Genomic DNA, 25,546 nt, shown 5'->3' with positions numbered 1-25,546 from the left:
GCAATTGGGAGCTTGTATCTCCTTCCCAATTGGAAAAAAATCAATCGTGCACTCGGTTGCCAACCCATTCCGTGCGCGCCTCCACACCTCCTACCCGTCTCAATGTGCTTTTTTATTTCCCATGGTTCTGGATGATAGTTGTTTTGTCTTTTAGTTGTAGTTTTGATGTGGTTGTGATAGGCAGCAAGTACAGGTGTTTACCAATGTTGCCATCTTGGTTTTCTCTATTTTGCTAAACTTTTGAAAAAATTTTATAAAATTTTGAAATCAGGAAGTAGAAATCCTCCAATTTAGTTCTTACTTTCCAGAACTGTCTTGGTTATTCTGAGTCCTTTGCATTTCCATAGAAATGTTAGCACTCAATAAAAATTTTTTAAAAAAAAAGAGAAAGAGAAAAGGAAAGAAACTGAAAACCTTGCTGAGATTTCTAATATATATATTAAAAGGTATGCATGTTTTTAGGATCAGAAAATACACCTATTGGTAACAATTTGCACAAGATTTGTTCACTGGAATGTGTGATGCTTTCAGAATACAAGGTTGCAAACTTAATTTTTAGTATTAAGATACCCATTCCCTCTGCCCAAAAACTCAGTCTCCCTTAGACTGTGTCCAGATGGAGCAAGGCAATGTCTTCTGACTCACAATGCAACCAGGGATCTGCCTCGAGCCCTTTCCAAAGTGAACACGAGGCATAAATAAGCTCAGGGGGTGCAGCTCCAGGGCTAAAAGGGCTTGGACAAGCCCATCTTGGAAGTGTATCCGGTCCCCTCTCTTTCGTTCTCCCTGTTTAGATTTCTTGCTGACACTTAACACTTATCTTGCGAACTGAGATCATTGTTAACTTAATCTTTCAGACCTTGGACTTGAAATTTAATCATCTGCATCACTACTTTCCTTTCCACCATGTCCCATATAGAATCCATAGAAAATGTCTACACTAACATTTCTCAGCCTCCTAACCCTTCCAGAACAGTCCAATACAAGTCCTAAGCATGTCCTACCATCACTGCTTTAAAAACATACCAGGGAGCCTCATCTCTTCTTCCCCAAAATGCCTGTCAATATACACAAGAGTCTGCTATAGTGAATTTCGTTACTTAGCATGGATTCATTTAACAAAGCCAATTTTAGATCTCTTGAGAGTGCCCCAAACTATACTCCTTTAATCAGAAAACCACAGGATAGCACACAATTGATACACTTTTGCAGTGGGTAGTATGCATGCCTCTGTGTGTGTGTGTGTGTGTGTGTGTGTATGCACACACATGTGTGCTCGTAAATGAGGCAGGAAGAGATAGTGAGAATAAATGGGCAACAGGGGAATGCATTCATTTCAATTTAACACTCTGGCTTGTCACAGTAATAGAGGCTGTAATGGTAAACACAACATTCCCTATTCTCAAGAAGCTTATAAATCATATGGAGGAAACAGTCAATAATAACAACAAGAAATATTCATAGGGCGCTTAATCGGTTTCAAATGTGGAGCTAAGAACAGTATAAGAATCATCACATTTAATCCTCATTACAACTCTATGCATAGGCACAATCGTTACCCTCACTTTAAAGATGAGAAAAATGAGACTCAGAGGGGCTGCCTTAGATCACCTTAGACAAGTGGCAGAACTCAGACGCAGGTTTATTTGGCACCAAAATCCACTTTTCAATCCAGATTCCTTGGAGACTCATTCTTAACTGCCCTTATCAATACCCTCTTCTCTCTAAGGCCCTCATGGCCCCTGTTCCCTGAATAATTCCTTTGCCCACTGCCAGACCGCCGGACCCCAGCAATCAGAGGCCACTTCTCCAGCAAGCACCGTCCCCAGGAAGGGCACACAGCCTTTCTTCCCACTCTTAAAGTAATAAGCAGAGAAGCTCAAATCCTCAGGACTATTAACTCCTGAGAAGGCAAGGGAGCCTCCTAACTCTATTCTCCACCCATGTCCTATACATGGTCCAAGCAAGTCCAGACAATCAGTCCGCCATGGATCCCGAATGAGTTGTTTCCCACCGTAGGCAGCGGAGGGTTCTCAAAATTAAGATTAGGAGCCCACTACAGATGGTAGGGCACTAGTAAAAGCCATCGAATTGCATGTCTAAATTGGTGAGTTGTATGATATATGAAATATATCTTAATAAAGCTGTTTAAATTTTTTAAGAAAACAGGGCTGTCAATCTTTGAAAATGAGAGGCTTTTCTATCTCGAAGTCACTATAGAAGGAAGCTGAATGGCAGAATGCACTTCAAAGAAATGCATGGTGGGTGGATTTTTAAATGAAAAAGTAAATCAGTAAAAGCTGATTGCTGAGTCCAGGAGTTTCTTCTACTTGCCATGATGTTTATCTGAAGAAGTGTTTAGGAGAACAAGGGAAATTGTTCAAATCCCCCAAAATGTCTTTCTGGGTATCAACCATTATCCAATTATCCTCTTCAGGAACACGCTGGTGCTAGGCCCTGAGCCCTTCTGGGAAATGAAACACAAACTATGACACACAGCAAGGAAACAGGAATAAAAGGCAGTCTTCAAAACCTCCTTACTTACAGGAAGTGACTGCTTCTGAGAGGGAAGAAAGTTGAGATTCACACTTGAAGATTATCAATAATTAAAATCATCGGAGGCCAGTTAATTGGAGACCAAATAATCGCATACCAATTAATTGTTCAATTACTCCTTGAAACATCAGAGGCACATGGCTCTGAAATACCACTTTACAAAAGTCATCTGGGTTAACAGAATAAGCACTGGACTGGTTGTCCAGAGACCGGAAATCGGATCCTATCCTTGCAATGCCTAACTTCTCATGAGTAAGTCACTTTACCTCGCTGAGCTTGTTTCTTTATAAAGTCAAAGGGGATGATGATGACATCTGCTTTCCCACTTCCCAGGCATGTTGTGATGGACACATATACCATTACTCATTAAGGAGCTTTAAAACCATAAGGCAGTATACAAACAAAAGGCATAAGATTAGGTCTTCATAAATCCACAGTGCTCAAATAGAACAAAAGGAATGAGAGCATCATTTCAAATCTCTAACACTGCAGTTAGGGAGGTGAGTAAGACAGAGGCAGGCAACTCTGGCCTTTGAAAAGACTGTTGGATTTGGGTGCTTTGTTTCTAAAGGGGACTGTGCCTCATCTTATACACAATCCACAAGAACCAAGAGAACTGACTCTGGCAGTGTAAGTTTATTTGTCAGGGGGAGGTTTACCCTGACTAAGCTGTTGTATTTTGAATGGATTCTGAATTGTGTACAGAATCTGGAAAATTAGAAACAAGCACAAAGGAAAGTCTGTAAAGATCATAGGCAGGTAGCATCTGAGCTGTTGCCACTTGAATGCTACACATAATTCAATATCTGGCTTCAGAGCCTTTGTAGCTAGTGATCCAATCATACCTGAAAAAGGAGATGCTTGGTCCTCCATGACTATTTGCCACATTTATTTTAAAAACAACACACACATGCATACAAAAACAGATCATAATACAATTATTTTACTCTAAATCAACTAGCCTATTTTGGGTTTTCTGTGGGCTTATGGCTCCTCATTTTTGAAGCCACTGAAATGTAATTTGCTTCCATATAAATCTTTCATTACTTCTCATTATGATGCATGTGTAGAAATCTTGGAAATATTCATTTAATCCAGTATGATGGATGCCGTCTCCACTAGATCCAATACCAGCTAAATTCCTAAAATTATCACACACACCATAAAGTGTGCACCCATAAAGAAATAACTTGCAGATCCAGAGGGGAAAAAAATGTCTCAAAGTTACAAAAAAATAAAAAAGGAAGAAAGAAACCCTTGCTCCTGGAGCAAGCTAATTGGAAGAGTGTATGAAATACTTTGAAACTATATTAACCTTTTCTTTCAGGGTCACGCACTGAAGCCTTGTTATTTTGCAAATGTGACATTTTCCCTTGGTTTTCAAGTCCGAAGTTTAACAACATGGCCAGTAATTATGCTGGTTATTATCAGGATCCTGGAGTTCACATCTTGATCATTGAAGATTTACTTTCTGCCTGCTCATCTAATCTCCTCAACTGGATTGTCAGTTCTTAGAGTGTAGGCAATGCTTCCTATTTCATTTTTATCTTTCTCCAGCATCTGGTATGGCACTGGGCATATAACTAATTAAACAAAATCAAATAAACTCCTGTATCATTTAATCTGAAGAGTAGGAAAGAATAATGCTTTTAATTCAGGCAGAGATTTCTGAGTCTCTAAACCAAGCTCTCTGATGAACAATCGAATTTAGACTTTGCTTTTAAAAAATGTAAGCAGCTAACATTTCTAGGAGCCTTTCCAAAGAGCTGGGTATTGAGGCCAGTACAGCTAGTCTTCCTACCTTCTCCCACTCCCCCAAATCTCCCAGAAACCCTAGTCCTCTATAACCCCTTCCCACTTGCTAATCATAATATATATATTTTTAATATATTTTATTGATTTTTTACAGAGAAAAAGGGAGAGGGAAAGAGAGCTAGAAACATCGAATGAGAGAGAAACATCGATCAGCTGCCTCCTGCTGACTCCCCACTGGGGATGTGCCTGCAACCAAGGTACATGCCCTTGACTGGAATCGAACCTGGGACCCCTCAGTCCGCAGGCCGACCCTCTATCCACCGAGCCAAACCAGCTAGGGCCACAATATTTTAAGAACCAAGTTTTTAGTCCCAGAATCACAAATTCAGTATATAGGGAATAAAAACCATCTACAAATAAGTAATTTACTAGCTTCTTATAACTTTGTCTTTGCCTTCTAAATGTCCCATAATTCCAAGAGACGGGCTTTTCTGCAAAGGAGCATTAAACTGGGACAGTGCAACCCCCTGGGAAGCTGAGATGCTAGAGTAAGTATAATGTGTCACATAGGCCAACTACAATTTTATCCTAAAATGAACATTACAACTTTAAATTCTGCATTACAGACAGACAATAGCTACACAGGGAGGCTCCTCTCAGTTTGCAGAAGAGAGTAGAGCCATTAAGTTTCTTCTTATTGCTAAGCAACAGTTGTGTTAAAATCAAACTGCTCTCAGCTTTCAAATTGCAGAAAAATCATTTTATTCCATTCAGAGCACTACAGGTAAAGGGAGAAGAGAGGGCTGACTATTCAGAGATCTTGAAATATGAGGTAGATTTAAGCCATATACTAGTTTTAGATAGAGACCCATGACTTCAAAGTATTTGGTAGGGAATAAGCCTGGGGTGCTCTGTCTCATAGGAAACAGCCAGACATGCATCCTTTTCCAAAATGAAAATATGTTCTTGAAACTCAATTTGATCATGAATATTTGGCCAAGGTTTACTGGCTACTATGAAACCACCTGTAGTAGTTATCTATTGCTGCATTAATAAATTACCCTAAAACTTAGAGACTTAAACCAATAATCATTTATTCTCATAGTTTCTTCAGGACAATATTTTAGAAGTGGCTTAGTTGGGTGGCTCTGGCCCAGGGTTTCTCATGAGTTTGCAGTCCAGATGTGCATCAGAGCTGCAGTCATCTAAAGGCTCGACTGGGGCTGGAGGATCCACTTCTAACTCATGAGGCTATTGGCAAGAATACTGCTTCGTAGTGTCTTGCTGGTCTCATGGGCCTCTCCTCATAACAGGGAAGCCGTTTCCCCCAGAACACATGAACCAAGAGAAAGATTGACTAAGACAAATGCTGCTTGCCTTTTGATAACCTAGGCTCCAAAGTCACACATGGTCATTTCTGCTTAATTTTACTTGTTAGAAGCAAGTCATGCCCATGCAGAAGGGAAGGGAAAGTAAGCTCTGCCTCTTGAAGGAAGGAGTATGAAAAAATCTGTGGGCATATTTTTAAAACCACAGACCACCCAACAGAAATGTTTTTGTCGTTCTCCAAACAAGATGGTGGTGCTGCAGAAACCCAAAGAATGAAGCCCAGCTCTGCCCTCTATATGTAAGGCACACGTTGGGACTAGTAATGGATCCTGTGGGTCCTCTCTTCATTTGCCAGATGACAGGAGTAAAATCTGCCTCTTACACCTATGTGACCTTAGGTGATTTACTCTCTGTATCTCAAGTTTCTCTACTGGAAAGTAAGTGTAATAACTGCAACATATCAGTTAGCATAATAAGCTCTGAATAGTGCACAGTATATATGTATCTTATAGGAGTTTGTAACTTTATTGTTATTACTATTATCATGTTGGTAGTAAGTGCAACTACTCCGTTTGAAAACAAAAATGCCCAACAGGAGAGCAAAGGACAGGGGTTTGTACAACATAGATGTGATTTTGTGAGGCCCTCTGCAAAATCTATGCACAATTACTATGTATTCACAATTAATAAGACAGGCTAATTAGTAGTACGTGTTAATCACACTGCCTCTTTAGGTCATCCAAGAACTTATGAAGACAAGGGCTACTAATGTCAATAAAATGCTCTTTGGTTGTATAAAGTAAGGAATACATATAGAATATTTTCTGGCAGATCAAAAGTTCACTTCTCCCTTACTATATACTTCAAAAGTCTTAAGGCTCAGTAAAACTGAGCTGAATTGCACCATTAACTATGCAAAATGAGCACATTTCTACACATTACTTGGACTGCCATACTTAACCTTTAACTACTTTGAAAAATGTTATTACTGAAATCCTATCTCATCTTTTTTCATGTATAGAGCTGATGCAATGTTACATAATCACAACATTATCATGAATAATCAAATAATCAAAAATTCCAGGAAACCGGAAAGCTTTTCAGTCTTATGTGATTATTTTTGGTTTATTATTATTCTGAGTCATCATTAGATAGTGAGAGTCTTTCTGACTCATCAGAGATTATGCTCTCTCATTGTTAAAAGTATTTTATTTTTTAAATTAAAAATATATATTTATTTTTTTAAAGAGAGAGAGAAAGGGAGAGAGAGAAACATTGACTTGTTGTTCCAGCATTCATGCATTCATTGGTTGCTTCTTATATGTACTCGGACTGGGGACCAAACCCACAACTTTGGTGTATCAGGATGATGCTCTAGCTAAATGAGCTACATGGCCAGGGCAGAAAGTATTTTACTGTATATTAACTGTTTAAAAATGTGTAGTCTCTTCAGAGAATCAGGAATTCTGGGTTTAGATAATTTTTCTCTTTCTATTAGCATGTTCTTCACCACAGAAAGTTCTCCAGAACCAGGGTAAGGTCCTAAAATGCACAGAAAGGCACACCCTGAGCATTAGAAAACTACTGAACTCCTGACTAGACTGTGAGAGGCAGGGCTGACTTCATGTCTGTGTGTGGGGGCAGGGGCAGGGGCTGTGTTGCATGGTGGCCCACATTTAGAAAGGCCCACACTTGTTTTAATGCTCAGCTGTACCGGTCTTGAAATTCTTTATAATTTTTTAAACAAAGGGACCTGTATTTTCTATTGCACTGGGCCCTACAAAGGATGCAGCCAGTCCTGGCAACAGGACATACATCTACAAAAAAGTGCAGAACTCCAAAAAGTAAGAACAGGTCTTTTGAAAAAAGACAACAGGACACAGGGAATGGGGAGATGAATAAGAACTAAGACAAGCGGATTTCTGATTGCACAGAGAATGAAAAGATGATGAGGGCCCATACGAGAAACACTACATGCAGCCAACATTTTGACCTTAGACTTGTGAATGCTATCGCTAACTCAGGTGAGATAGCCTGTTTCCTACTATGCCCTGACTAACCAGGAAATAGAGAAAGACCGAGAAACTGAGATAGTCTTTCTAAGAATGGCAGAGAGCAGAATAGTGATTCTTAACTCTATTTCTGTTTTCATACCATTCACACGTATAGCACATTTCCATCAATAGCACCTCTCTTTTTTGGAGTGCCTGCCTCTGGGAGGAGGCTACTCAGAGTCCCCAACGGGACAGGTATATTTTGAAGAAGTCCCTGGCTGTTCTCATTCCATCTACCTGCACCCAATTGAGAATCATTGTAATAAAATGTTTACATGATATTAACTTTCTGGGTTTAGAAACAGAAATCAATTTGTGATTCCTGTCTGAAGTTACAATTTTAGCTTGTCAGATAGGCATTGGAAACAGCCCATATTCTGTGCCTTTCTTATAAGTTCATTCAATAAATAGATAAGCTATTTAAACAGAGCTGAGTGTTCTCACAAATCCTGAAAGAGGCTACAGACAGCAGGGTACAGATGTGACATTAACTTAATTCCTGGTAATCAATATCTCGCTACAAATTTAATCCAATTCTCAACACAGAGATAAATGCTTCCTCTGACTAGATTATATCATTGTAGTAAGGCTCTAGTTTCTGCAATTCTGTGGAAGAAATCACATATCCCTCAATGCCAACTGCTAGACAAGTAAGAATCTCCCCACAGATTGCTAATGTGACCAATGCGCATCGCCCTGCTATTGTACCTGTCAGATGAATGCAGGTGGGCACAGATGTGGGAAGAAGATGGAAAGAAATGGGTGTGCTACAGATGGAGACGGGGTCAAGAGGCAATAAGAAAATTAAGTAATTCAAGTTTCCCAAGACCTTGTCCTTTTTGAAGTGAATGTAGCATTAGAGGCAATAGCAGGGCACAGAAAGCAGTAATTTGGTAGTGGACAGATCTGAGCCTCATTCTCAGTAACTGAGAACGGGGCAAGGCCCTCCACCACTCTGGGTCCCACACTTGCTTCAGAATCTATAAGATGGAGAAAGATGGTCCCCATTATCCTTTTCGTTGGTGATGGGATGAACAATGGGTCATCGTGCAGATCTGAGAAAAGATTACCTTGTGAAAGCGAAAGTGGTCAAGCCACAGTGGACAAGAAGAGACGGACTTTCTATAAAGAAGCCAGCCAAAGGAATAGGAAATAGTGGGGGGTGAGGGCACTGAGGAGGTTCAGGGGCCCATTGCTAAAATGTAGGCATGTCTCAGGAAGTCTTCTCTGTGTCAACCGACACTCCAGCTATGAGTGGTCACAGTAAATCTGAGGTCACATACTGGTGGCTCAGCCAAATGTGGTCGGTCCACAGAAGTATTTAGTTTGGACAGTATTTTTTTAAAAAGTAAGAATTCACTTCCACAATTTAAAACCAGAAGATTTCATATAAATATTCAGATTTCTGGATTTTTTTTAAAGAAAGAAAGAAAACAGATCTGATAGCCCTAGTTTGTCTTGTGTGGCAAAACTCAGGGGGAGCTGATCAGGGGATACCCCTTTACCCGGGATCAGCTCTCTAGCCCCTGCTGCAGTTACTTGTCTGGCCCTGAAATGAATGAAACTGTAAGGGGATCAAGGAGCAATTAAGCAATGTGAGTGAATCCAAGAAGTGAACAAGGACAATCAACCATATTGTACCTTTGCCAAGGAGAGACAGTAATAGAGGAGAATGGTCTGCATGGAGCCCAGGTAAGAGCAGCACAAAGTAAGAGAACTTGGCAGTGCAACACAGTCAGGAAAGAAGGTGCCCAGCCAGCTGGAACAAGGACCTGGGTCTGCTTGGGAGCCATATCAAAGACATCTGATGAGCAGAAGAGGTGCGCCACATGATCTAGCTTGTTATGGAGCAAGTTCCCAGGGAGGGAAGGCAATGGCCACCTGACATGAGCAACTATCTAGTCCAGTGGTTCCCCACCTCGGCTCCATATTACTATCACCTGGAGAACTTAAAAAATCCTGATGCCCAGCATGTATCCAGACCAATCAAGTCAGAATCTCTGGGAGTCGGGCCAAGCATCAGTATTTTTTAAAACAGGTCCAGGGCCAATTCACATCAAGCTGAGATCTACTATTGACTACACAGATCTGAGTGGTTTGATAGAAGAACAAACTTTACAAGTACCAAGTAATCACCAATAGAGAACTCACTATTACTCTAAGCAATTGTAAACTACTCCATTAATTTTCCTTTAAATGCATTCAACCATTCCTCTATTTTGTTAATTTACTTTGACTTTCATAGAATGGTGAAAGCGATAATCTGCTCACAGATAATCAAGAGTTGCTTGTCATACCTCCACTGCCATGATTTGTACTGCCATAAAAATAACCCACCTCACACTTTCATATTTTATTTTAGATCATATCATAAACTCTATAATTAATCCTAGAGCTTCAGGTGTATAGTGAGTGCCATGATGTGCCCTGATGTGTGTATTCATTAGATTGCTTTTCTATTCATATCGTAACTATATCCAAACGGCACCTGCAGATTCCCTACATCAGCAGCCATCTGAAATGCATGCATTTCAGCTTCTGCTTTAATGCAGAACTCATTTAGTTTCTATTTTAAAGCAGATGCTTGAAAATACATTGCAATCAGTGTGGTGGCACACAAGACCCGTCCATTGTCCTTTATCTCAATCTTGTATAGAGTTAAAGCTCCCATCACAGAAAAGGGCTCTTATTTTACTGATGGGTGGTCATTGGTCCACCCCATCTCCACTCCAAAACAAACAAATTTCCTGTAGCTGCAGTGATTCCAAGAAAGATCTGGACTCGTAAGCAGATTTACCAGGAAGCCAATGAGGCTCAAGCTTCAGGGCCTCTCAATGTGTGGGCGCCTCTTCTAAGCCCTAGGACAGTGGTCGGCAAACTCATTAGTCAACAGAGCCAAATATCAACAGTACAACGATTGAAATTTCTTTTGAGAGCCAAATTTTTTCAACTTAAACTATATAGGTAGGTACATTGTTATTAACTTAATTAGGGTACTCCTAAGGCTTAGGAAGAGCCACACTCAAGGGGCCAAAGAACCGCATGTGGTTTGCGAGCCGCAGTTTGCCGACCATGGCCCTAGGGGGTACCCTAAATGTTTGTATTTGAAATTTTATATTCTTTCCCTTGACGCAAAATATATAAGAGTTAGACACCACAGATTTTGGATCCATCCATAAGTGAGCCTAATGTAACTTGGCTGCCAATCAGAAGGCAAACACTAAATAAACTGTTAAATCTTTACAATATGACGTTAACACTCATTGGTTTAGGGTTGCAATCCTACCCACAGAATTAGGCTTTCCTTCCTTGCCAACAGAGATATTATTGTTGACTTACAAGCAAAGGTGGAAGGAAGAGGCCCATCCTTCTTTGGAAAGGGCAGGTTCTAGGCCCTGGAAACCAGGGATGAAAACCCAGGCTTTTCCAGTGTGTGTGGAAATTAGGCACAGCCCTGGGGCAGGGCTGGACCATCCTATGAAAATCCCAGGTCACCTTCCACAAATAAAACCAGCTTTCTGTGCCTTCAGGGCCTGCCACGAGCATCTTGTCTGGCCTCTTTGCAAAGAAAATTTTCTGTCCACGCTCTTGCTAAATTTGAAAGTCCTTTAATGTAGTAAAAAAACAAAAAACAAAAAAACACCAAAAAACCTTCCAAGAAATAATTAAAGAGAAATGGCTTAACATGCAAATGTCTGGAGTGAATATTTGAAAGCTTGATCCTGAGTTGATAGTTCTAACCCAGAGTTGCCAGGTTCCTGTGGCATTTGATGGGGGTAGCAGTCGGGAGATGGAGATGGGAGAGGATTAAGTTGGGAGGGAACCTAAAGAGGAGCCTGAAACATGGAAAGCCACTCTGCACTGCAGACTGCATGGTTTTGCCGGTGGTACCTTCCTTCCTGCTATGGGCCAGGACACAGCAGAGCTGCACCACCAGGTGAGCCCATATTGCAGCCATACACGCAGACAGGAGGCCTGCAAAGACTGACTGAAGTCTGAGGTGTTCACTTCTTTACACAACCTTCCCTCCTGCTTGCCTTTGCAACTCTTCAGGTTCTAGAGACCACTCAGGTCAGCAGGGCCTCTGGTTCAGAAAGTGGAGACTAAGTCCAGCCTGAGAGTTACCCATTATCTAGCACCCCTTCCTCTGAACACCTGTCCGCCTGTGTCTAGCCCTTCCCCGGGTAGCATCATGCTGTCCCTGGCTAGCCAATAAGTCCAGATTATCTCCGCACGTTCCCATGTTTGCTCTGAGCCAACTTTCCTCAGCAACCAATGAACCCGAGCTCTTCTGCTAAGCTCTCCCGGGGCAGGTGGACTCCCCTGCAGGGCCAGTGCCACTGACTGGCTAAGCCCCAGGAACACAGTGGTCTGCATTCCAAAAGAAAGCCCCTCTGTCTTGCCGTCATCTGCCACTGAAAATGGACCAATGTGCAATTTGCTGTCTTTATAGTGAGGCCACAGACCCTGCCAAATCCAGTCCTTCCTTTTATTTCTAAGATTGAAGCATGTGGCTTCAGACCACATTATAGGAACATCACCTGCATCTAGCCACACTGGCTGGTTCAGTCAGCAGTCCACCCCTCCTCAGCCAGATGACTGAAGTGCACTTTCTTCCTAAGGCCGCTTCAGCTGCGGGAAGGAGTAGAAAGAAAGGCAGCAGAAGCAGCATGTTCAGATAGTGAGGAAGACTTGGCTTTTTTGGTTGCTTTATCCTCTGGTCCACTATGCCAGGAAAAGCCAAAGTCAGAAAGCCATTCTTGGAAACTTATTCAAATGTTGCTGCAATTTTAGGTGGAAAAAAAAGAAGAAGAAGAAGCTTCTCCTCCAGCAAATGGGGAAATGGACTCACCCGAATTAACTTAAAACTATTTTCCTCACTGTCTGGCCAACCTAGCTCAGTGGTTGAGCATCAACCTATGAACCGGAAGTCACAGTTCAATTCCTGGTCAGGGAACATGCCTGGGTTGCGGACTTGATCCCCAGTGTGAGGTGTGCAGGAGACAGCCAATCAATGATTCTCTATCATTAATGATCTTTCCATCTCTTTCTCCCTTCCTCTCTAAAATCAATCATATGTAATAAAAGCGTAATATGCAAATCGACCGAACAGCCAAACAGCAGAACGACCATCTGAACAACCATCCGGGACCACGCTATGACACCCACTGGCACCAAGCCAGCCAAGGAGGGTGCAATGTGATTGGTCAGGGGCCAGGCCATCGTCCCATGATCCCTCCGCAGAGTGAGGCCCAGGCCACCAACCGGAGGGCTGCAGCAGATGGGTGGGGCCTCCCTCTGTGAGGGAAGCCCGGGTCCTGGGTGCCGGCAGCCAGCGGAAAGCCCAGGTCCTGGGTCCTGGGTGCCGGAGGGAAGCCAGTGCTGGCAGCCAGTGGGGGGCCGAGGTGGGGGGGGGGGGGCGGGGAGGAAGGCTTACGCTTGCATTAATTTCGTGCATCGGGCCTCTAGTAAAAATAACTATTTCCCTCACAAACCATATTTAAATTATGAAACTTGTGAGGAAGCTCTGAACTTCACTTTTTCCAAAGACAGACCAGTTGTGAGAACAAAGCCAGGAGAGGGTCTTAGCAAATCACAGTTGATAACTAACTCTACTGAAAGCACAGTGAGCCTTTCTTTATTCACCAAGAAATGTTCATTACTATAGAATACAATCAACACTGGAAGTCAGTTGGATTGACAAAATATCAATATCATTACCATTATGGGCTGTTTTGTGTTATGCTGATGGTACTTTGAGGGGAAGGTTTTGGAAATGTTTAGGACAGAAATCACCAAACACCCCAATTTGCCTGACCACATCCAATGCAGTGGATGTGGCAAAAAATACTGAAGAAGTAAAATGTGGTCAATCTGCAAATATTTTCATTCAGATGAAATACATATCATTACTACGGTAGTTCATGTTCATTATAGAACATCTTTCTTTGCTTTTACTTCATTGTAGAAAAAAATTCACAGATAGTAGCTACGAGTTACTATTGTTGAATATAGGTTCACAGGCTTTGGAAATGGCTCCTTTGTGGCAGGTGAACAATGGTTCTTCATCAATCACTGATCTACAAAGGATGACAATCGGCACCCATTGGGTTAGTTTAGGTGCAGCCATTCACAGCAACAAGGCTGTTGAAACCACATACAGAATTATTTGAACACAATGTTCTCCTTGCATGTGAAAGAAGAGGGCAGAGACAATGAATATGCTTTTCATCTATTAAAATACTGTGCTTTTAATTATTCCTGCTTTACCCTGAAAATTAACTAATAGCAACTCAGAAAGCACTGAGGAGCTACTGGATATAAATTATGAGTCAGTTGAAGCAATAGTTCCCTCCTCCTCCCCCCTCCACAGACTTCCCTCCCACCTTGCAGATGCCTTTAGCATTGCACTCAACTAGAAGGGAAATACTAGTACATGTTTTCGGTAATATGGCTAAAAAGGTTATAGAACTCCATAAAACATGGGGAAACAACACATCCTTCTCTGATACAGAAATTCTCAAAAGTGTTACCCATAGACCACCTGTGTGAGACTCACCTCAGGTGTTTAACAGTCTCACCCCAGACACACTGACTTAGAATGGCAGCTGGGGATATGCATTCTCTTCTTAAATATTATTTTACTTTTCTGATTTTAGAGAGGAAGGAAGAGGGAGAGAGAGATAGAAACATCAATGATGAGAGAGTGTCATTGATTGGCTGCCTCCTGCATGCCTCCTACTGGGGATCGAGCCCGCAACCCGTGCATGTGCCCTAACCAGGAATCAAACCGTGACCTCCTGATTCATAGGTTGATGCTCAGTCACTGAGCCACACTGGCCAGGCCAATATTATTTTTCAATTATAGTTGACAAACAATATCATATTAGCTTCAGGTGTACAACATAGTGATTAGACATTTATATACTTTACAAAGTGATCATCCTGATAAGTCTAGTACCCATTTGGTGCCATACATAGTTATTACAATATGGGAATCTGCATTCTTAACAAGTATATAACAAGATTGACAGGCAAAGATCAATGATTTAATATGAATTGCCTTGTGTCTGTACTTAGCTGCTGGCCCCTACTCACCCGGCGGACTCCCGTGTCCTGCTGCAGCTGTGGCAATTGCAAAGGCAGAAGCAGGCGAAACAGAGCAGTGGGAGCTGTCAGCCATCTGTCCTGGTTATTGAAAAAGAATGGAAATGGCATGGTGAGGCAGAAGGATAATAGTCTATAATAAAATTCTCATTTCATTCCTGTAATGAATGAATAATTGGGCCAAATGCTCTATATTTTCCTTATTAATAGGCAAATAATAAGATTCTACATCAGCAAGTCCACTCTACATGTATACTCAAGAGAAATGAAGACATATGTAGACACAAAAACTTACACATGACTATCCAAAGCAGCATTATTCGTAATGGCCAAAAAGTAGAAACAACCAAATGTCTATCAACTAATGAAGGGGTAAACCAACTGTGGTATATCCATACAATGGAATATCATTTAGCCACAAAAATGAATGAAGTACATACATACTACAACATGAACGAATCTTAGAAACATGATGCTACATGAAAGTCACATATTATATGATTCCATTTATATAATAGGTAAATCCATAGAGGCAGAAAATAGATTAATAGTTGCCAGGGAATGGAGGGAAATAAAAATGAGGAGTGACTAATGGGTACAGGGTTTCTTTTGGGGGGTGATGAAAATGTTCTGAAATAAGATAGAGGGTATGGCTGCACAACATTATGAATATATTAAAAACCACTGAATTGTACTTTAAAAGTGAGAACTTTATGGTATATAAATTATATCTCAATCTGAAAAGCATTTTTTTAATATTCTACATCATGTTGCCAACATAATTTTCTTCTCAAAACACCTTTAAAGGTAGGAATGCATTTTAAAATTTAAAAAAAAATGCACTCAGCACCATTCTGCAGTCCCTCTCCCTCCTCAGATATTTTACACACAGCATTTGATAATGTTGATGCCAACATCACTGTTTTTGCCCCCTCAGGCTTTTAGTGAAAATAGGTCACTGTGATTGTGACCTGAAGGGTTTTTAATAGTTTGCCCCTAAGTTCTACAGTCATGCTTAAAATAAATAAGAGGAGACGCAGAGAGCTGGTTAATGTACCTACACACAAGGACACAGAAAAGCTCTACCCTCTCAGCAGTAGCCTTAAAACATGTGTGGGAACAAGGTAGCAAGTGGTCAGATGAACAGTCAAAATTTCAGATACACAGTGAGAAAATGTGTGATACTGTTCCCATTTGGATCCTCCATAATATAGATTTCTGCTTCCTTCCTATGTTCCTATGTCACTATGATTTAGTCATATCAAGGAAAAAGCAAAAGACAGTTAATCCACAAACAGAATGCAGATTTCCAAAAAAAAGTTTATATAAATTAAAAATTTTATATGAATATAAACATATGAAAAGAGAGGCCTACCCAAGTGAATAGCATCTAATTCTTGCCTTGGTAGAGTTTGCTTCCATGGGCTTTGGCCCCAAACTCAAGGGGGTCTGTCCCACGTGCAATAGTCAAAAAAGTCGCCAAGGCCTGGATTGACCAAGGCTCTAAGAATGGTAAAGAGATTTGGCTAATTATATAATAGTCTTACGATAAGCCAGGAAAGTCTGGTTTGTCACCTTCATTTACCAGAACCATCTAAGACCCATAATTGACCAGCAGCCTGAAATCAGTCTCGAGGTCTACCATCCATCAGGGCAAATCAAATAACAGCCTGAGCCAGGCTGGCTGGGCTTGGAGCTGATGGCAGTGATGACAGCTTCCAGCACTTGGCTGAGGCTATAAATGAAATGATGGTTTGGAGCCATGCACTCTCCTCTATCTTTTGCTAAACTGCCCTACTTGAAGCACAAGTTCTGAAGCCAAAACTATGTCTTTACATTTTACTTCAGTTACTTGAGTAGAATCTGGTTTCATAATTGTATATTTCCCCCATCCAACTTGAAATAATTGAGGAGAGAAGGGAACATTTCAAAATAACTGCTATTTGGCTATATTATTTGAGCAATGGGGAAAATGAAGAGAGAAAAGATTTTTATCTTCTGTTCTGATGGTTTTTTTCTCCAATTAGAGGACATTTGGCATTTTCTAAAATGAATGAATGGGTAATACTTTCCAGTTTTCATAACTATAGAAAATATACTGGTTTCTTCCACTAACAATAATGATTAGGGTCCCTTGCAGCTATGCCTTGTTTTTAGATGAAATACTGTTCTTCATAAGCTTAGCCCAAAAATTGTGGTGTCCCAGATGAGCCTATTTGATACACATTTATGGTAAGGTATCAGAGTCTGGGAACATTTTGGTAAAATAAGATTCTGAAATTCTTGTTTTAAACAGATTCTTCAACTGGCAATCAGCGAGTACAGGCCCGCTGATTCCCATCACTCCACACAAAGTGCAATGCAATGATGGGTCACATAAATATTGGTGAAACTAATGGCATATTCTCTAACCATTTATTTTTCCACTACCGGGTTCAACAGTGATACTATTTGCATCTAAATGATTTTCATATCTGAGATAGTAAGGCAAACAAAAGACCTAGAAGCTAGAAATCATCTTTCACTTCTTCTTTCCGAGTCCCTTTCTGACTCTCACCTCCAGGCTGGCGATAGCGCAGGTGCCGAGGCGTTGAAGGCGACCTGCCAGGTGAAAGTTCCGTGGCGTCCACCGCAGGGGAGCTCTCCACTGCTGCTCGCTCCACGGGGGCGGACTCTAGGACTGCTGCTTTAAAACATCGCGAATTTTAACAAGCAGGCGGTACATTCAGAAGCTTCTTGTCAGTATCATGCATAGAGAACACAAAAGTTTGTTATGGAGAATAAGCATTCGCCTACATTTTCAGAGGGGTTTCATCTGAAATTGAGTCCTTCCTCCTGCAGCATGCTGATGACACTAAATCTAAGTGTAGAACTTCCCCACCCATGTCTTGCTGACCCTGCTGAGCCTGACTGACTCCAGGTAGCCCCATCTGTCCAACACAACAGCAGATGTTTAAAACAACAGAGGATGGGGAGCCGGTCTCCTGCCCTCCAGAATGTTTCCGCCTACTTCAAATGGGGAAAGAGGAACTTTTGCAGAGCGTAAATCAGTCTGGGATCAAAATTGGGACTTCACGAGTTCTTGGCTAGGGCTGCCCCTCTAAGCCAACTGAAGTTTGCATCTCTACCAATGTGGCTCCTGAGGACTCCTAAGGATCTAGAGCTGCACTGTGCAAACTGGTAGCACTAGCCAAATATGGTCACGTAGACCTGAATTAAAATTAAAGTTAATTTAAAATGTTTTTGGTCCTCAGTGGCACTAGCCACATTTCAAGTGCTCAGTAGCCACATGTGGCCAGTGGCTGCACTCCTGGACAGCATAGACAGAGAGCATTTCCATCCTCTCAGAAGTTCTAGTGGAGAGCCCAGACATAGAACTACAGATCAGCAGGAGGCAAGAGGAGAGTTTTACAATGAACAGTTGGGAGGTTTTGAGGTAATTTGAGCCTCTTCACTGCGCTGACATCCCATGAATAAAAGACACATCATTCTAGGGTCACACCGAGGCTATTACTGATGTTTCCATGTGGCTTATTAGTCAGGTACAACTGCAACATTGTGTGAGTTCTTTCAAGGAAATACACTACAGAAATCTCATAAATTTCTAAAAATTCTTTCATTTATTTTTCCTTGGGCTTTCATTAACCAATAAAAGCTGTGTCACCTCCACTGATTTCACATGACCCCTGTCAGCAGAAATACTCTCAATAACTCCCTTTGCCATTCCATTCAAGATTTCGTCTATAAATTTTACAAAACTCCTAATGACTTTATACAAAGCCATTTTCACACTTGCATGTGATTTACTCCCTTAGAAATATGTCCACAATTTTGCCTTTTTGAAACACCCAAAGGCCAGGGGAGGGAAATGGTTAGCATCTTTCCTTGAATGGCATAATTACAGCAAAGCTGGCAATGATGCAGGATGCAGACCAAAAAAAACCAGTGCTTAGCTGTTAGTTTTATTATTTTCTAAATAACTCTCTCAAAATTCAGTAACGGAAGGCATCTGCTCTGCAAGAACAAGCAGAATATCAAATACATGTCCTTGTTCTGATCCAACCATTCATTCCTCTGAGGCAAATGAGAAAATTGAGTCAGCAATTACATTGAGCCCCCAAAACTTCCCAGTGAGAGAGCTGGACAGGCCCCGAATGTCCATGGGAAGAACAGGAAAGCTAAGAATAACAGTGTCAGCAGATCGACATCTATAAAGGGAAGAAACCATGCCAGCATGGTGGGGGCAAAGAAGCATTTCCTTCTGGCCTGTTCACTTTTAATCAAGTTCCATGCAAACAGCTTTGTCTACAGGACGAGTGGGAGAGCTGGTTCCAAACAAATGCTAAAATTGGGAGCACTTTCAGCCCACAGGCAGGCAATTTTCAAACCAAGAACACAGAAACAGACACCAGTGACGAAGGCCCTTCAGTGATGCTCGGGGCAGGTTGCACAGCCGAGGCCCAAGTGAATGCTGACTGGGCGAGGGACCCCATTCAGTGAGCCCTGCCCTGGGCTCTCTCTTCTTGCTGGCCATTGCTTCGATCTTTATTGAGACTCCACCATTGGATGGAGTCTGGATGTGAGCTGGGCTGATATTTGTGCTTTTTAGAAGAATGCAGGGTAAAAGAAGGTGGGGCTGCCTGCTAGCAAGAAAGGAGAGCATGAATGAATGCTGGGTTAGCCCGGGACAGATCGAAGGCCTGGGTTCACAGCTCACAGTTTCACTCATTTTTAGAGATATTTTCTATTTCGCTTATTTCCCTTCTTGTCGTTTGAAGTTCTCTTGCTAGGAATTATGGCAAGGCCGGCATTATAACTGCAATGACAATAAAACGGGACAAAGGTCACTAGCATTTTTCAAAGAGCGCACCCTGAAACTGTATAGCTGGACGGCAGTGAGAGAGACCCCTGCCTCAGTACGGACCTAATGGGGGAGCTGGCATTATGCAATGAGGCTGTGTAGTGCTGTATCCTGAAGTAAAAAGCAGAAAATGTATAAACAGTTGGCACAGGATTCTTATTCAAGTTTGCCAACTGTTTTAAGTGTTAACAATATGCAAAGCACAAGCAAACATCTTTCAAATTAAAGGCAGATCAGCGTCTCCCTTTTCTTTGCCAATTGGAATTTTCAAGACTAGACAGTAGAGTTAGCACAGCAGCGCTCTTGACTTCTACAGCCGTTGCACGCACACGTGAACACATGCGCACACCCACACTCGCACACACCCACACATGCGCACACACCTACTCTGAGCTTGTCTGACTGACGCTGAAGTAGTGTTTCGTCCCTGACTTTCCTAGAACTATTTATGACCCAATTCAACCATATGCCAATGCAAAATAAAATTAAAACTAAGTCTGTAATTCCTTTGTTTCCGCATTCAGAAAAACGACAGAGAGCCCCCTGACCCCCAGAATTACTTCCAAGCTTCCTACTCACAGTGTTTTCTTGATAAGGACCCACAGGATAAATTATTCTCAAGTCTCAGTAGAAAAAAGATGTGCCCGCACACCAATCTATCTTAGGTTTCAATAGGAATCATGTAACTGATTACATTCAGAACCAAAATCAGGGCAACTCTGGGAACTGCAGAGGACCACACAGTATTCATTTGTTCACTAACCATACACTTAGCCTCCCACAGTATTTTTTCATTGCCTGATTTCCTTGTCTATTTTATTTTATTTTATTTTATTTTATTTTATTTTATTTTATTTTATTTTATTTTCATTTATTTTTTTAGCTCTTGAAGGCAATCTTTTTTAATGTGTAGATTATTGCTACATAGTTGTTTAATTATTTTGCTGGCATGAATTCTCTGTACACTTGTTCATATACATTTTAATAAAGGCAAATTTTCAGAGAAAAGATAACATAAAATGAATAAGTAGCTTCTAGATCCCTTCCTATGAGAAGGGTAAATGAGGAGCTCCTTGGGGAAATGACATTTGCTAAAACTGTGTTGTCCAAAACAGTGACTATTTAAAGTTAAACTCATTAAAATTCAATAGAAGTATCAATTAAGTTGCTGTGTTACACTAGCAACTTAAAAAAAAATCTTTATTGTTATTTTATTTTTAATCCAGTTGTATCACATGCCTGTTAGAACAGCCACCTTAAATATTTTTAAAGACAAAATGGGAAGTAAATATATTAAAAGTCACCAGAAGACAGCTACAGAAACGGGGGTCAGGGGGTGTGGGAATAAAGATGCATAGAAGTGGCCAAGAACAAAGTGCTTAATAAAAGTGCTGAGGGGCAGTCATGGTAAAAGTGAGAGAGAAGGGGGTGAGTGAGTGGGTGGGTAGGGGCACTGACACCTCTGGAGTAGAGGCTGGCTCTAATGCACCTTATCCAGGGCCATTTGGCTCGCCTAGATACAATCCTGAACTTCCCCTCACCCTAGTGACAGGAGCTCTGCATTTAGCCAGGACCTGGCACATCAAAGTGACATTTCTAACCCATGAACCATGTGGATAAACTAACCCTTGACAATCTAACTGCAAATCATTTGTTTTGAGGAAATCCAGTGACGAACGGAGGCATTAAGCCCTCAACTTCAGCTATTTCTGTAATGCGAGAGAGAACCTAATAATTTTACCACACCGTTATTCATGGCTCTCCCCATCGAAGGCCCCTGGTCATAAATGATCGATGCTGCCACATGACAAGCTCTCTAGTCACCACTAGCTGTGCCCACAATGATCCCACCTATGTCCAGCATCTGCACTGATAAGTCTTTGCAGCCTTTGCCAGTGTCCTTCCCCAAGAGCTTGATCTAGTTATTTCTCATTTATCTTGGTTTCCCTGAGTCTAACTTGCTCCAGAGAAAAAACTACTGATTCCTACTAGTGACCATACCTCCCTCCATCCTAGAGTCAGCTGAGCAGGCTTTATGATATGGCATTGGGCCATCACCATAAACTCTGGGCTTGGGCTTTGAAAACTAGAACTAGGGAACTTGGTGACTAATGCAAATAAATAAATAAATAAATCTGTGTATAACAAATTAAAGCAGCGATTTTCAACTTTTTTCATCTCATGTCACACAAAGTAATTACTAAAATTCTGCAGCACACCAAAAAAATATCTTTTTAGCTGATCTGACAAAAAAGTTATAAATCTGATTCATTCATACCAGTCAGCTATTGTTGTGATGGCTGTTGTCATTTTTTATTTGATAATCTAAGGGGGAAAAGGTCAGGGCCCCTGACTAAATAGTCAGGTATTGCATGTTTTAAAAATTCTTGTGGCACACCCGTTGAAAATCGCTGAGTCAAAGTAAAAGAATTAATTATGGTGGGCAATGGGCAGCTTAATTGAGGACCCCTAGAACTATGACACATATTAGACTAAAATGCAGAAAGAAATAGATTTTTCTTTGGCTTCTCTATTAAAGAAAAATGAATATCTATATATTAGGCTCTAGGCCAATTAAAAGAAAATCTCTGGGAAATTACAAAAAAGAGGAAAAATTCTTACCACACACCCATTAGGATGGAAACTATCAAAAGAACAGAAAATAATAAGAGTTGGCAAGGATGCAGAGAAATTGGAACTCTGTGCACCATTGGTAGGAATATAAAATGGTGCAGTCACTATGGGAAATATATGGATGTTCCTCAAAAAATTAAAAATTGAATCACCATATGATCCAGCAATCTCACTTCTGGGTAGATAGCCAAAAGAACTGAAGGCAGGATCTCAGAGATGTATTCACACTCCCCTATTCACTGCAGCGTTACTCACTATAGGCAAAAGATGGGAGCAACCCAAACGTCTTTCAGAGGAAGAACAGGTGAAGAAAAGATGAAATATATATATGAATGTTATTCATCTTTAAAATAAAGGGAACTTCTGGCACATGCTGCAACATGGATGAACCTTGAGACATGATGCTAAATGAAATAAGCCAGCCACAAAAAGACAAATACTGTATGATTCCATTTACATGAGGTATCTAAAGTAGTTAAGCTCTAAAAACAGAAAACAGATGGTTGTTCCCAGGGGCTGGGGGGAGAGAGAAATGGAGCACTGTTCAATGGGCATAGAGTTTCAGTTTTGCAAGAGGAAGAAGTTCTGGAGATTAGTTGCAGAACAGCGTGACTATACTTCATGATACTGAATTATACACTTAAAAATGGTTTAGATGGTAAAGAAGAACAAGAAGAACAAAAAAAGAGAAGAATGATTTTTTAGGAGAGTTTCTTTTTTTTAAGTTGCCTCAATACTAGAAAGCTCTAGAAGACTAGCAACAGGGTCTGCTCTGCAGGGCTGCATATGGCATCAGAATTGGACAAAAGCTGTCCCTTCTGGCCCGGCCTGTGTGGCTCAGTGGTTGAGCATCGACCTATGAACCAGAAGGTCACGTTTCCATTCCCAGTCAGGGCACATGCCTGGATTGCGGGCTCAATCCCTGGTGGGGGGTATGCAGGAAATAGCTGATATATATGATTCTCATCATTGATGTTTCTATCTCTCCCTCTACCATTCTCTTTAAAATATATATATATATATATATATATATATATATATATAGCCTAAGTGACCATTATGACCGGTCAACCAAACGACCAGTCTACCGGTCACTATGACACGCACTGACCACCAGGGGGCAGACACAGACACTAAATGCAGGAGCTGCCCCCTGGTGGTTAATGCGCTCCCACAGCCAGCCAATCTCCCACAGTCCCTCCCCTTGGCCAGATGGCCCCGATCATCCCCGATCACCAGCCAGGCCAAGGGACCCCACCTGTGCACAAATTCATGCACTGAGCCTCTAGTATATATATAAAAGCTGTCCCTTCAGAAGCAATGATGTCTCCTGCCCTCAAAAATGGCTTTCACCAGTTGGGTTTAACAATAGCCCTTTGCTCATATGTTCACCCATTTCCAACCCACTTATCCATTCTTCTGGCTCATGTCAGTGACATGTCCTGATTCTACTCAACCGGACATGATCTCCTGTGCTTTTCAGCCTCCAGAGCACTCTGTCTACATCTCCTGTACTACCTGCCCTTCCAGTTATGTGATGTCTATCTTCTCCACATAACTGGAGTGTAAGGGGCCAGGGCACCATCTTATCTACCACCATGGACACTGTGGCACAACAACCGGCACAGAGAAGGTGAAGCAATGATTCTTGAACACACCTGCCATGTTCTAATTCCAGCCCCAGAGGCAATCAAACCACAGCCTCAGAGCCACAAATGTCTGACACTCACATGCTTATTCCTGAAGCTCTTCGAATTCAAAATAACACAAGAATCTACTAGACTTATCTTCAGATTTCTCCTCCTCTATTTACTGCAATCCAATAAAGGAGTGGAAAGAACTCCCCACATTCTGGGAAACTCCTGTAGTTCTCAGAGCACCCTGCCGCAGAGGGGGGCTGAGAAAGCCTTCCTAAGTCATCCTATTTGTGGAGGTGCCCAGGAACAGGTGCTGGATCAAACCCCAGGGGCGCTTGTCAGCTTGTGTTCTGCCTCATTATTCCTGAGAAGAATCCATCATGATTCTGCTGAAAATTGTTGTTCTAATGACTTTTTAATTATCTTCCTCCTTTCCTCCGCCTTAGTTGCTAACTTGTCAATTTAATTAAAGAATTTCTTGTTTAAAGGGTGCTACTTTTGATGATGACAACCACTCCAGTTAAAATTCCATTAAGTACTTCACTCAGGAAGCTTATATTAATGATCGGAGCTAGAAAGAACATAGAAGCTTCAAGCAGATAGACAAGCAGGGGTCTCTGCTTCCCTCTGGGTGATCCTCCTTGAAATTTGGACACATTGTCTGATTAATTGCTCAATTTTTATTTTGTTATCAGGAAGTAAATCAGTTATTATACAGCAAAAAAAAATAAAAAAAATAAAGCTGTTTGCTAATTTGACTGTGAAACATTTTTTTATTTACATTACAGACATACTGGATTTACAGAAGCAACAAGGGTCACCTCCTCTGACCCCTATCTACACTGTGCCACGCTGAGGAAGGTAAGGCGATACGCCATAGACCCTCAAACAGTTCACTGAGAGTTTTGCTTGATTCATTCATTTAACAAAAATTTACTACCTGCCAGGCACTGGCCACGGCACTGAATGTACAGAGGTGAACAAGATAGATAAGATTGCTAACCTCGCGGAGCTTAGATGGGGAAAGACTGTCCAGGCAGAGGGAAGAACAGATGCCAAGGCCCTGAGGCAGCAATGACTGAGATGTTTCTGAGACACAAAAAGGAAATCAATGTGACTATAGCCTAGTAGATGAGAGAGCAGAGCAGGAGCAGACGTTGAGAGGGAGATAGTATCCAAGTCTGATAGGGTCTGAAGGCCTTGGCAGGGAGAATGTACTTTAACTAAGTGTGATAGGAAGACTTTAGAGAACTTAATCAGAAAACAAGTAATCGAATCTACCTTTTTAAAAAATTTTACTATTTTTTTAATCTACCTTTTTAAAAACCATTTTGGGTGCCATGGACAATAAACACTGTCTCAGATTTGATTTTCCTTCCCATATCTCTGCTGTAACATGGAGTGTTGCCTTGGTAACTAAACTGAAGAAACCATCTTAATGCTTCCAGGCTAGATCATCCTTTGCAGGGGAGGCTGGAAGCAGTACAGGTGCTTAAGGCAGACACTGCAGAAGAAGAAGGCTCTAAGCGCCAAACTCATGGTGAAGGTGCCCCCAACCTACCTCTATGCAGAGTGTCATGCTAGGTAGGCTCTTTCTCCAACCAGCCTTAATC

The 25,546-nt window shown here is 41.4% G+C and overlaps 1 protein-coding gene across 4 annotated transcripts in view; it reads right to left on the bottom strand.

Moving 5' to 3' along the window:
• The window catches only part of RASGRF2 (Ras protein specific guanine nucleotide releasing factor 2), a 186,249-nt gene that overhangs the window by 49,956 nt on the left and 110,747 nt on the right, over window positions 1-25,546 (bottom strand). For 2 of the 4 annotated variants that reach the window (XM_070412262.1, XM_070412265.1), the window contains exons 16-17: window positions 17,359-17,484; window positions 14,793-14,882 (exon numbers count right to left, since the gene is read on the bottom strand). The exons of 1 other annotated variant lie outside the window; for it this stretch is intronic. In XM_070412262.1, the coding sequence (XP_070268363.1) occupies window positions 14,793-14,882; window positions 17,359-17,484 (216 nt within the window). Of the gene's footprint in view, window positions 1-14,792; window positions 14,883-17,358; window positions 17,488-25,546 lie in introns of all 4 variants that reach the window. One more of the 4 variants, XM_070412264.1, reaches the window with a different exon arrangement.

This window comes from Myotis yumanensis, unplaced genomic scaffold (assembly GCF_028538775.1).
Source record: "Myotis yumanensis isolate MYYU_CA2020_CCGP unplaced genomic scaffold, mMyoYum1.0.hap1 SCAF_4, whole genome shotgun sequence".
Lineage (NCBI taxonomy): Eukaryota > Metazoa > Chordata > Mammalia > Chiroptera > Vespertilionidae > Myotis > Myotis yumanensis.
This window is presented reverse-complemented; position numbering and strand designations above follow the sequence as displayed.